The sequence below is a fragment of the Rhinoraja longicauda genome, chromosome 7 (genome assembly GCF_053455715.1).
Source record: "Rhinoraja longicauda isolate Sanriku21f chromosome 7, sRhiLon1.1, whole genome shotgun sequence".
Lineage (NCBI taxonomy): Eukaryota > Metazoa > Chordata > Chondrichthyes > Rajiformes > Arhynchobatidae > Rhinoraja > Rhinoraja longicauda.
The window spans coordinates 8,508,728-8,520,865 of NC_135959.1; the positions used below are offsets into that span (position 1 = coordinate 8,508,728).

The 12,138-nt window shown below is 46.1% G+C and overlaps 1 protein-coding gene across 6 annotated transcripts in view; it reads left to right on the forward strand.

Moving 5' to 3' along the window:
• Positions 1-12,138, forward strand: part of asmtl (acetylserotonin O-methyltransferase-like) — a 125,964-nt gene that overhangs the window by 110,269 nt on the left and 3,557 nt on the right. For all 6 annotated transcript variants that reach the window (XM_078402061.1, XM_078402056.1, XM_078402060.1 and 3 more), the window contains 4 exons: positions 928-1,112; positions 5,476-5,590; positions 8,019-8,162; positions 9,251-9,373. In XM_078402061.1, coding sequence (XP_078258187.1) covers positions 928-1,112; positions 5,476-5,590; positions 8,019-8,162; positions 9,251-9,373 — 567 coding nt within the window. The remainder of the gene's footprint in view (positions 1-927; positions 1,113-5,475; positions 5,591-8,018; positions 8,163-9,250; positions 9,374-12,138) is intronic.

Sequence of the window (12,138 nt, forward strand, 5' to 3'; positions counted from 1 at the left end):
CCTCCCACACTCCGAAGACGTACAGGTTTTTTGGTTGAAGATAAACACAATATGCTGGAGTCACTCAGCAGGACAGGCAGCATCTCTGGAGAGAAGGAGTGGATGACGTTTCGGGTCTCGACCCTTCATCAGACTGAAGAAGGGTTTCGACCCCAAACGTTACCCATTCCTTCTCTCCAGAGATGCAGCCTGTCCCGCTTGGTTACTCCAGCATTTTGTGTCTATCTTCGATTTAAACCAGAATCTGCAGTTCCTTCCGACAGGTTTATAGGTTAATTGGTTTTGGTAAAAATTGTAAATTGTCCCTGGTGTGCAGGATAATGTTAGTGTACGGGTGATTGCTGGTCGGCTCGGACTCGGTGAGGCGAAGGACCTGTTTCTGTGCTCATCTTTAAAGTCTCTAAAGTCTAAAAGTGGGACTAGTGTAGATGGGGCATGTTGGACGTCGTGAGCAAGTTGAGCCAAGTCCTCGCTGTGTGACTATAGTCCTCACTGTGTGACTATAACTGAGTTATTGACTATCTGTAAAAATGGTTTAGTTTAATTTGGAGATACAGCACGGAAACAGGCCCTTTGACCAGCGATTCCTGCACATTTACACTATCCTACACACATTAGGCACAATTTCTAATTTGACCATTTATACCATGCCAATTAACCTATAAACCTGTAAGTCTTTGGAATGTGGGGGGAAACCGAAGATCTCGGAGAAAACCCACGCAGGTCACGGGGAGAACGTACAAACTCCGTACAGACAGCACCCCAAGTCTGGATCGAACTCTGGCACTGCAAGCGCTGTGAAGCAGCAACTCTACCACTGAGCCATCATGCTGCCCTGGGGCGGTGTAGGGTGCCTTAAGGTTTGAGAGTCATGAAAAATTGAGAAGATTACTTATGTATTCTATTTTTTTACCCTTGCTTTTGCAGTGTACAAGAACACAAAACTCGCCAACATGTTTCTGGTGTCAGGCACTGCAAATTCTGTGCATGACTATATTATTTATAATAATGATCACATTTGGCCACTTTTCACTCATCTGGATTCGGCTGTGAAGGAGGGGCCAAATCAGTGTGCACCAGGTCCTGGGGCAAAGGCTGCAGACTTATGTCAGGTAAAGTATCTTGGTTTTTATCACCGTCACTCCCACATGAATCAACAGACATTCTCCACTATTATCGATCTTCCACTGTTCAGAAACCACCGTCTATTGAAGGTAATTAGAGGGGGAGCAGAGGAGGTTTGCCTGGAACGCTGCCTGGATTAAAGCGTACTAGCTACAGCAACAGGTTGGACAAACTTGGATTGTTTTCCCTGGATCGCTGGAGGCTGCAGGGAAACCTGATAGGTGTATAAAATTAAGAGAGACATAGATAGGGTAGATAGTCAGAATCTTTCTCCCAAGGTTCTGATTAGTAAGGGCATAAAAGGTTACGAGGAGAAGACAGGACAATGGGGATGAGAGGGAAAGATGGATCAGGCATTATTGACTCGATGGGCCAAATGACCAAATTCTGCTCCAGTGACGTGAAATTTCAAAGAAGAGAAGGCGCAGTTTTAAGGTAAGAGATTGCAAAATTTAAAGCAGATGTGCAGGGCAAGTTTTTTTTTCACACAGAGTGGTGAATTTATGGAAACTGCTGCTGGGGTTGGTGATGGAGGTAGATATGAAAGGAACTTATAAGAGGCTTTTAGGTAGGCGTATGGACATGCGTAATAATGGAGGAATATGGATCACATGCAAGTGTTGTATTTTGTCTATTAGTTTGTTACATTGTAACTGCTGTAATCATTATTAGCCATTTAAATTTAACAGCGTAGGCATTCTTTATACTTTAGTACATTGCTACTGTCTGTAACCTTGTTACATTTGGATGAAAGATAATGGTGGCAAGAGAAGAGATAAGGAAAGACATAGGCCTTGGGGTGATGGATGGATGTGAGGGATGGACTAGCAGGAAAATAAGGGAGGCGAAGTATGAAGGGATGTGAGCATTGAGATAAGGATAAATTACTGAATGGGATTTAATGGTGATGGGACAGACGGGTGACTGCAAAGAAATGAATGACTGAAGGAAGGAGTGTGGGTATGAGGTAATGTAAAGAAGATAAGGTTTGGAATAATCCTATAAACATAGACTGCCCGATGTACTAAGTGGGCAGTCAGGCGGTTGGCTTCCTGATTGTTCCAGCCGTTGTTTGCAAATAAAGGCTTTTAACTTCTCAAAGAATTCTCCATGTCGCCTGTCTTAATTTTGAGGCTGGAGAAAACCACGACACAAGCAAAGGAAATCAGTTTAACCTGGTATGTTCGGCGTGGACATTGTGGGCAGAAGGGCCTGTTGCTTTGCTGTTTTCTGTTCTATGTAATTCACTGGTGGCAAACGGACAAAACCACTGACCAGTTTGAAGATTTCTCTGATTTTGTCACCGAGATAGAAACATAGAAAATAGGTGCAGAAGTAGGCCATTCAACTCTTCAATATCCATGTTCCTGCTTTCTCCCCATATCCCTTGAATCTGTTAACCATCAGAACTAGATCTAACTCTCTCTTGAAAACATCCAGTGAATTGGCCTCCACTGCCTTCTGGGGCAGAGAAATTCCACAGATTCACAACTCTCTGAGTGAAAAACTTTTTCCTCATCTCAGTCTCATGATCTCAAGAGTCAAGAGTGTTTTATTGCAACAATGAACAATGAAATTCTTACTTGCAGCAGCACAACAGAATATGTAAACATAGTAGGTTTTTATTCACAAAATGCTGGAGTAACTCAGCAGGTCAGGCAGCATCTCGGGAGAGAAGGAATGGGTGACGTTTCGGGTCGAGACCCTTCTTCAGACTGAAGAAGGTTCTCGACCCGAAACATCACCCATTCCTTCTCTCCCGAGATGCTGCCTGACCTGCTGAGTTACTCCAGCATTTTGTGAATAAAATCCTTCGATTTGTACCAGCATCTGCAGTTATCTTCTTATACTATGTAAACATAGTACACTGTAAACAAGATAATAAACGAGAGAGAGAGAAAAAAGTCCAGTGTGTACATAAGTCCAGCGTCCAGTTTAGAAGTTGGGAGGTCATGTTGCAGTTGTATGAGTATAGACGTTGGGAGGTCATGTTGCAGTTGTATGAGTATAGACGTTGGGAGGTCATGTTGCAGTTGTATGAGTATAGACGTTGGGAGGTCATGTTGCAGTTGGTATTTATTCACAAAATGCTGGAGTAACTCAGCAGGTCAGGCAGCATCTCGGGAGAGAGGGAATGGGTGACGTTTTGGGTCGAGACCCTTCTTCAGACTGATGTCAGGGGGGCGGGACAAAGGAAGGATATAGGTGGAGACAGGAAGATAGAGGGAGATCTGGGAAGTAGGAGGGGAAGAGAGGGACAGAGGAACTATCTAAAGTTGGAGAAGTCGATGTTCATACCACTGGGCTGCAAGCTGCCCAGGCGAAATATGAGGTGCTGTTCCTCCAATTTCCGGTGGGCCTCACTATGGCACTGGAGGAGGCCCATGACAGAAAGGTCAGACTGGGAATGGGAGGGGGTGTTGAAGTGCTCGGCCACCGGGAGATCAGTTTGGTCAATGCTGACCAAGCGCAGGTGTTGAGCGAAGCGATCGCCGAGCCTGCGTTTGGTTTCGCCGATGTAAATAAGTTTACATCTAGAGCAGCGGATGCAATAGATGAGGTTGGAGGAGGTGCAGGTGAACCTTTGTCTCACCTGGAAAGACTGTTTGGGTCCTTGGATGGAGTTGAGGGGGGAGGTAAAGGGACAGGTGTTGCATCTCGTGCGGTTGCAGGGGAAAGTGCCCGGGGATGGGGTGGTTTGGGTAGGAAGGGACGAGTGGACCAGGGAGTTACGGAGGGAACGGTCTCTGCGGAACGCAGAGAGGGGAGGGGATGGGAAGATATGGCCAGTGGTGGGGTCTCGTTGTAGGTGACGGAAATGTTGGCGGATGATTTGTTGGATCCGCTGGCTGGTGGGGTGGGAGGTGAGAACGAGGGGGATTCTGTCCTTGTTGCGAGGGTTTTCCCCGGGTGCTCCAATTTCCTCACACATTCCAAACACGTGAGCTTGTCATTGAATTGGTTTCAATAGATTGTAAATTGTCCCTAGTGTGTAGGTTTGTGCTAGTCGGCTGATCGGCACGGTCACGGTGGGCCAAAGGGTCTGCTTCCGCGCTGTATCTCCAAACTAAAACTAAACTATAAAGCTACTCTGTCATGTGTGTCAGAAAGGTGTTCAAGGAGGCTTGGCTAGCTTTAATTCCACCTTTTCCCCCAGGTGAAGTGTTGAAGTGCCATTGATGAGGGGGTGCAAGTACAGAATGCCATGTTTTGAACAGCAGGGTCCAGTAAAAGGTGTCAAATTAGATTTGAAGACTGAATCTATTGATTTAAAATAGAGAGAAAATCAAACCATAAGCATCCCCTTTTTTTTAATCCGATGGAATGTATAAATAAGGGTTTTGACCTGAAAAGTTACCTATCCATGTTCTCCAGAGATGATGCATGATCCGTCGAGTTACTCCAGCATTTTACGTCCCTTTTTTTCCAACTCTTGTTTCATCTCAAGATTTCATTTGGTCTCAATTCCCAACAAAGAGCACCATGTTGTGTATATTTTCTAAAAAACACCCTGCTGAAGGAACTCTGGGTCAGGAAGCATCCCTGGAAAGAAATGGACAGTAGATGTTTAGGGTTGGGACTTTTACTGCTGATGGGATAGAGGGAAGATAGCTCATAGACAGAGGTGAGTGGAAGGTATGGACAAGAGCTGGCAAGTGATAGGTGGAGATACAACGAACTGCAGATGCTGGTTTACAAACAAAGGCAAAAGGTGCTGGAGCAACTCAGTGGGTCTGGCAACATCTGTGGAGGAGTGTCCTGACGAGGAGATGAGAAGGAATTTCTTTAGTCGGCGGACTGAATCGGTGGAAGTCATTGCCACAGACGGCTGTGGAGAATATCAATGGATAGTTTTACAGCAGAGATTGACAGATTTTTTATTATGATGAGTCAGGGGTTAAGGGGCGAAGGCAGGAGAATAGTGTTAAGAGGCAAAGATAGATCAGCCATGATTGAATGGCGTAGTAAAATTGATGGCTGAATGGCCTAATTCTGCTCCTGGAACTTATGAACTCATGATCCAAAACGTCACCTCTCCATGTTCTCCAGAGATGCTGCCTGAACCACCGAGTTACTCCAGCACTTTGTGACTTGTTAGGTGATAGGTGGATGCAGGTAAGAACCGGTTAATTGGCAGACGAGTTAGGGGGGGGGGGAGAGAAGGATAGAGATTGTAACCAAAGCTAGCATAAGTGGAGAAGATACAAGGGTGAAAATGGTGGAACCTGTTAAGAAAGGAATCTGACATTTAGGTCATCTTTCTATTGTAATGTAATCATAGGCATAAGTTGTCTCCACTGAGTTTCTTACATCAAAATGCTTCCTTAACATTAAGTTTTCCATCAACAGAATTCAGAACAAATGTCTCGAATGGCTGCCATGAACAGTATTATCAAAGTTGTTGGGAATGACGTTGTAAGGGCGTTTGATCTTTCATCATTTAAAACTGCTTGTGACTTAGGAGGTATGAAACCATTTTTAATGTTCATGGCAATGTTTAATTTTAATGTTCAATTATGTATCTTAATGAATTGAGTGTTGTGACTAATGGATTTCGTCTCCCTCCAAGAAGATTGTCACACACCAGTCTTGGAACGAGGCTTTCAAAGAAAACCGTGTTAACAGTCGAGTTAATTGTAACTGAGCTTCGATCTGTGATGTTATCTTTTTGTGGGTCAGATAGGATTTAACAAGATCGAGACACGTCCCACATTTATTGGTGTAGGAAAATAACTGCAGATGCTGGTACAAATCGAAGGTATCACAAAATGCTGGAGAAACTCAGCAGGACAGGCAGCATCTCTGGAGAGAAGGAATGGGTGACGTTTCGGGTCGAGACCCTTCTTCAGACTGATGATCAGTCTGAAGAAGGGTCTCGACCCGAAACGTCATCCATTCCTTCTCTCCAGAGATGCTGCCTGACCCGCTGAGTTACTCTAGCATTTGGTGCTACCACATTTATTGATGATTGGAGGCAAAAGCCAATGGACTTTTGTATTTTGGCCTGGCTTAATTTGCTCTGAGTACTTTCTTTTCCGTGAGGGGGCTAAAGTTTAAAGAAGATGTGGGGGGCAAGTCTTTTTTTCACAGCGGGCGGTGAGTGCCTGGATCGCGCTGCCTGGGGTGGTGGTTGAGGCAGATACGATAGTGGCGTTCAAGAAACCTTTGCATTGGCATATGGATATGGAGGGATAAGGATTACGTGCAGGCATCATGTGTGGCACTGGCACTGTGGGCCAAAGGGCCTGTTCTTGTTCTGTGTTCTAACGAAAGCCCCAGGCAAACACCATTAGTATCACAAAATGCTGGAGTAACTCAGCAGGTCAGGCAGCATCTCAGGAGAGAAGGAATGGGTGACGTCTCTCCTGAGATGCTGCCTGATTTGCTGAGTTACTCCAGCATTTTGTGAAATAAATACCTTCGATTTGTACCAGCATCTGCGGTTATTTTCTTACACTACCATTAGTATCATATCTTAATTCCTTAAATTCTGTTTAATATATTGAAGCGCTGCAGAATGCTTGACCCGTTTCAAATACCACCTTCTGTGCATGCATTGGAGCCCCAACCAGGGGTTCAAGATGGAATGCAGGAGTAGATTTAGGCTTTAGGGATGTGGCAAGGAGACAGGCCCACTGCACCAGCCAGTAGTCACCCTGAAGGGACAGTTTACAGAAGCCAATTCACGTACAAAGCTGCACATCTTCGGGATGTGGGAGGAAACCGGAGCGCCCGGAGAAAACCCACACAGTCACAGGGAGAACGTACGAACTCCGTACAGACAGCAACCCGCAATCAAGATTGAACCCATGTCTCTGAGGCAGCAACTTACCGCTGCACCTCTGTGTCATCCTAGATGGAAACCGGTTATGGTGGGAGGGTTTGAGGAGATGAATTTGGGAGGGAAAGGAGCTGGAGATCTTGAGGAGATCTTGAGGGCTGTATGTGAAACACCAGTAGCTGCAGATGCTGGAGGGTTAAGTAAAACACAAAGTGCTGGAGGAACTCAGCGGATCATGCAGCATCTGTGTAGGTAAATAAACGGGGCGTTTCGATAAACAGGACACTTTTTCAGTCTCGGGAGTATGGTTTGTAGAACACAAAGTCAAACAAGCAACAGGGCCCAAATGTTTAGCGAGGAACAGCAGATGTTGGTTTATACCGAAGATGGACACAAAGTGCTGGAGTAACTCAGCGGGTCAGGCAACATTTCTGGAGAAAAAGGATGGGTGACGTTTCGGGTCGGAACCCTACTTCGTCTGAAGAAGGTTCTCGAGCCGGAAACGTCACCCATCCTTTTTCTCCAGAGATGCTTGCCTGACTCGCTGAGTTACTCCAGCACTTTGTGTTAGACAATAGACAATAGGTGCAGGAGTAGGCCATTCAGCCCTTCGAGCCAGCACCGCCATTCAATGCGATCATGGCTGATCACTCTCAATCAGTACCCCGTTCCTGCCTTCTCCCCATACCCCCTCACTCCGCTATCCTTAAGAGCTCTATCCAGCTCTCTCTTGAAAGCATCCAACGAACTGGCCTCCACTGCCTTCTGAGGCAGAGAATTCCACACCTTCACCACTCTCTGACTGAAAAAGTTCTTCCTCATCTCCGGTCTAAATGGCCTACCCCTTATTCTTAAACTGTGGCCAATAAATAATGTTGTGCTTCCATTTTAACCTGCATGCACAGCGATGTGGCTGAATCTGCCATATTGAAAGATTGATTAAAAGAGATATTTTAATCAGAAATGATCCACAGATTTCCTTTTCTTTTGAAGGCAGAAAAATGTTTGATACAGAGATGAAATTTGTGGTTAAGGCAGAGTATATAAAACAGATGGCAAAGAGGTGTCTCTTCAGATAGGTTTTTTTTAATCTGTAATTTTTCTTCTGCAGGAGTTTCTGGAGTTTTGGCGTACGAGATGGCAAATGCATATCACGATATGGATCTCACACTGTTTAACCTGCCACCATTGTTGGAAAACATCAAGCGTTCCCAACGACAAAGTCAAAACATGAGTCGGATTTCTTTCCAGGAAGGTAAATAAGGGCATTGCAGCTTGTTATTTCTCCATTCGAGTGGTTCAAGATCCACTCTTTAACTTCTCCCTTCAGAATTAGCTTTTAGTGCACAGTTAAATTAGCTCACTGACTCCTGAGGTAAAGTTTAAATTCAATTGCAACTTCAGTTAAAGAAGTAGTGCAAAAAGACTTAGCTTTACAATCACTCTCAACAAAGGTCTAGATTTTAGATATGAATTTAAGGAACAAATTAATCTTTTTCTTTCCCCAATTTGTCAATTTTTGGGCAAATAATTGTGTTAGTTCTCGTGACTTGTCCACCAAAGTTAAATGATGATTGCCATTGCGCTAAAATCCATGGTATAACTGCAGGGTGGCCCAGTGGACACAGTAGAGTTGTTGCCTTATAGTGTCAGAGACCCGGGTTCGATCCTGACCACCTGTGCTGTCTGTAGGGAGTTTGTACGTTCTGCCAATATCCTGCGTGGGTTTTATCCAAGTTCTTCAGTTTCCTCCCACACTCAAAAGACGTACAGGTTTGTAGGTCGAGTGGCATGGTGTATTTGTAAATTGCCCCTAGTGTGTGCAGGGTAGCGTTGGTGTGCGGGGATCGCTGGTCGGAGTGGACTTGGTGGGCCAAAGGGCCTGTTTCCGTGCATTAGACAATAGAATATAGGTGCAGGAGGAGGCCATTCGGCCCTTCGAGCCAGCACCGCTATTGAATGTGATCATGTCTGATCATTCTCAATCAGTACCCCGTTCCTGCCTTCTCCCCATACCCCCTGACTCCGCTATCCTTAAGAGCTCTATCTAGTTCTCTCTTAAATGCATTCAGAGAATTGGCCTCCACTGCCTTCTGAGGCAGTGAATTCCACAGATTCACAACTCTCTGACTGAAAAAGTTTTTCTTCATCTTCGTTCTAAATGGCCTACCCCTTATGCTTAAACTGTGGCCCCCTGTTCTGGACTCCCCCAACATTGGGAACATGTTTCCTGCCTCTAACGTGTCCAACCCCTTATTTGTTGTATTTGCTGTATTACTAAACTAAATGATATCAGGCAAGATTTTAATATTTGATTTTTTTTCTACCTCCTGCCCAAAAAAGGCAACATCTTCACAGACGATATACCAGAGGCAGATCTTTACATTCTTGTAAATGTTTTGCATTACCAGAAGGAAGACAAGATCGATCTCCTGTTAAGCAAGCTTTCTCAGAGATGCAAACCAGGTAATACAATGACCCTCAATCTGCTCTACGTTGGAAGTTGTCTATTTGCTCGTTCATTGAATTACTGGGGACTTTATATGCCTTGGGTTGAGACATTATCAAAAGATCAACCCAAGGCCAATAAAGTCCCCAGTAATTCAAAGATTCGGAGAATGGGGTTGAGAGGGAAAGATAGATCAGCCATGATTGAATGACAGAGCAGACTCGATGGGCCGAATGTCCTGTGACTTATGAAGACGACAAAATATGACTTACCAGGAACCTGCACTCTGAACAATGTCAATGCATTGGAAATGCCGATCTTTTTAACACAGCTCTGTGGTCAACTGAGGCAATGAAGGTGCTGAGAGATTCACCTTCAGCTCCTATTTTACGAACGCTTCCATTTCTTCTAGCGTCTTATCTGCACTGCGTTTATAGAACATAGAAACACACAACAGAGGACACTATGTCAATGCCGAACGTGAAGACAAGATAAACTGATCTCATCTGCCGACACGTGATCCATATCCCTCCATTCCCTCCACATCCATGTGTTTGTCTGAAAGCTGCTTAAACGCTGCTCTCAAATCTGCCTCCACCACCACCCACGGCAGCGTATTCCAGGCATCCACCACCCTCTGTATAAAAATAACCCGCCCTATCTATTTCCTCTAAACTTTATCTTGCATCATTTTCCTTCCTTTTCCGCCCATTGTGATGTATTCGATTCCTTGCTCGAGAAATAAATCGTATATTTTAGTAAAAACATAAAAGAAGCCTCAGTTTTTCCTGCAAAGCTGCAGCAAGTAAAATTTTAATTGTTCTGGTTCCCATCTGATGCATGTGTAGGAAGGAACTGCAATTGCTGGTTTAATCCGAAGATAGACACAAAATACCAGGTAACTCAGCGGAACTGGCAGCAGCATCTCTGGAGAGAAGGAATGGGAGACATTTCGGGTCAAGACGGGTCTGAAGAAGGGTCCTGACCCGAAATGTCATCCATTCTTTCTCTCCCGAGAAGCTTCCTGTCCTGCTGGGTTACTCGTGCTTTGTGCCTATCTGATGCATGACACAATTAAATGCACTTCACTCTTGATGGCGCGGTCCAGTCCAGTCGCCGTCGTGGTAGCTCTGCGGGAACTGTGCGTTTTAAACTGGTATGTTTACTTTAAAATTATCCCTAAGTGCTCTAGCGTGTGCTAGCACTTAGCATTAACCAATGTACGACCGGGAATCGCTCGTAAAATTAAACTCGAGCGCTACAGGAGCACTATTAAACAGAAATCTACTCACCGATATACCGATAGAGATCATCAAAGGAGCGCACCGCGGCAGCAGCAGTGGGAGCGCAGGTCAGTGGGAAAGTCGTAAAAAACACCGAGGGAAGCGAGGGGGGATTCGGAACAGGCTGAGAACCCAAGCCTTACGTCCACCTCTGCCCAGCATACTTCTGGCCAACGTCCAGTCCCTGGAGAACAAGCTGGATGACCTGAGGGCAAGGATCAGATTCCAGAGGGACATAAAGAACTGTAACATCCTTTGTCTGACCGAAACATGGCTGACCCCGCTGGTGCCTGATCAGGTGATCTGCCCATCCGAGTCCTTCACTGTTTTCCGGGCGGACAGAACGGAAGAATCCGGGAAATCCAAGGGCGGAGGAGTCTGCTTCTTGACCAATAATAACTGGTGTAATCCTGGGAATATTAAGACGCTTTCTCGTTCCTGCTCGCCGGACCTGGAACATCTAACTATCCTATGCCGACCATTCTACCTACCCCGGGAGTTCAGCTCGGTGATCATCACAGCCGTCTATATCCCACCGCATGCGGACACCGACGTGGCACTGTCCACCCTACACGATGTGTTGTGTCAACACCAAAACAAGAACCCTGATGCGGCTGTGCTGGTGGCTGGAGACTTCAATAGGGGAAATCTCAAAAAGGTCATGCCCAACTTCTACCAACACATCACGTGTGTCACCAGGGGGGAAAGAACTTTGGACCACTGCTACACGCCGTTCAGGAAAGGCTACAAGGCCGTTTCTCTCCCTCCTTTTGGGAAATCTGACCACGCTGCCATTTTCCTGCTGCCGGAGTACAAACAACGGATAGTACGGGAAGCGACAGTGACGAGGGACGTAAAGCGGTGGGCTGACCATTCAGAGGCCATGCTGCAGGATGCACTGAGCGAAGTCGACTGGAACATGTTCCAAGAAAGTTCCAGAGACGTAAATGAGTTTGCGGAAGCGGTTACGGACTTCATTGCCACTATAGCCGATACCATCATCCCCACGGTAAGGGTCAGTATCTTCCCTAACCAAAAACCCTGGGTGGACAGGTCTATTCGCGTGGCCTTGAATGCTCGCACCGCTGCTTACAACTCCGGCCTGGCATCCGGCAACATGGACGACTACAAGGGAGAGTCCTACCGACTGCGAAGGGCAGTGAAGGATGCAAAAAAGAGTTACCGGGACAAGATGGAGTCACAGATGGAGCAGCAGGACACCAGGCACCTTTGGCAGGGGCTACGGACTATAACTAGCTACAGGTCCAGCACCCCCTCAACCGGAAGTGCCGGCTCCTCCTTAGCTGATGACCTGAACTCTTTTTACGCACGGTTTGAGACGGGTAACACCACCAGCTCGCCGTCTAAAAACAGCACCGAAGGGGCGCTGGCTAGCGAGGCTGGAGGGGGATCCACCGCCGGGGATGTGCACACATTCTCGGTGTCCGAGCATGAGGTGAGGTGGGCTCTGACGCGTGTGAACACGAGGAAAGCTGGAG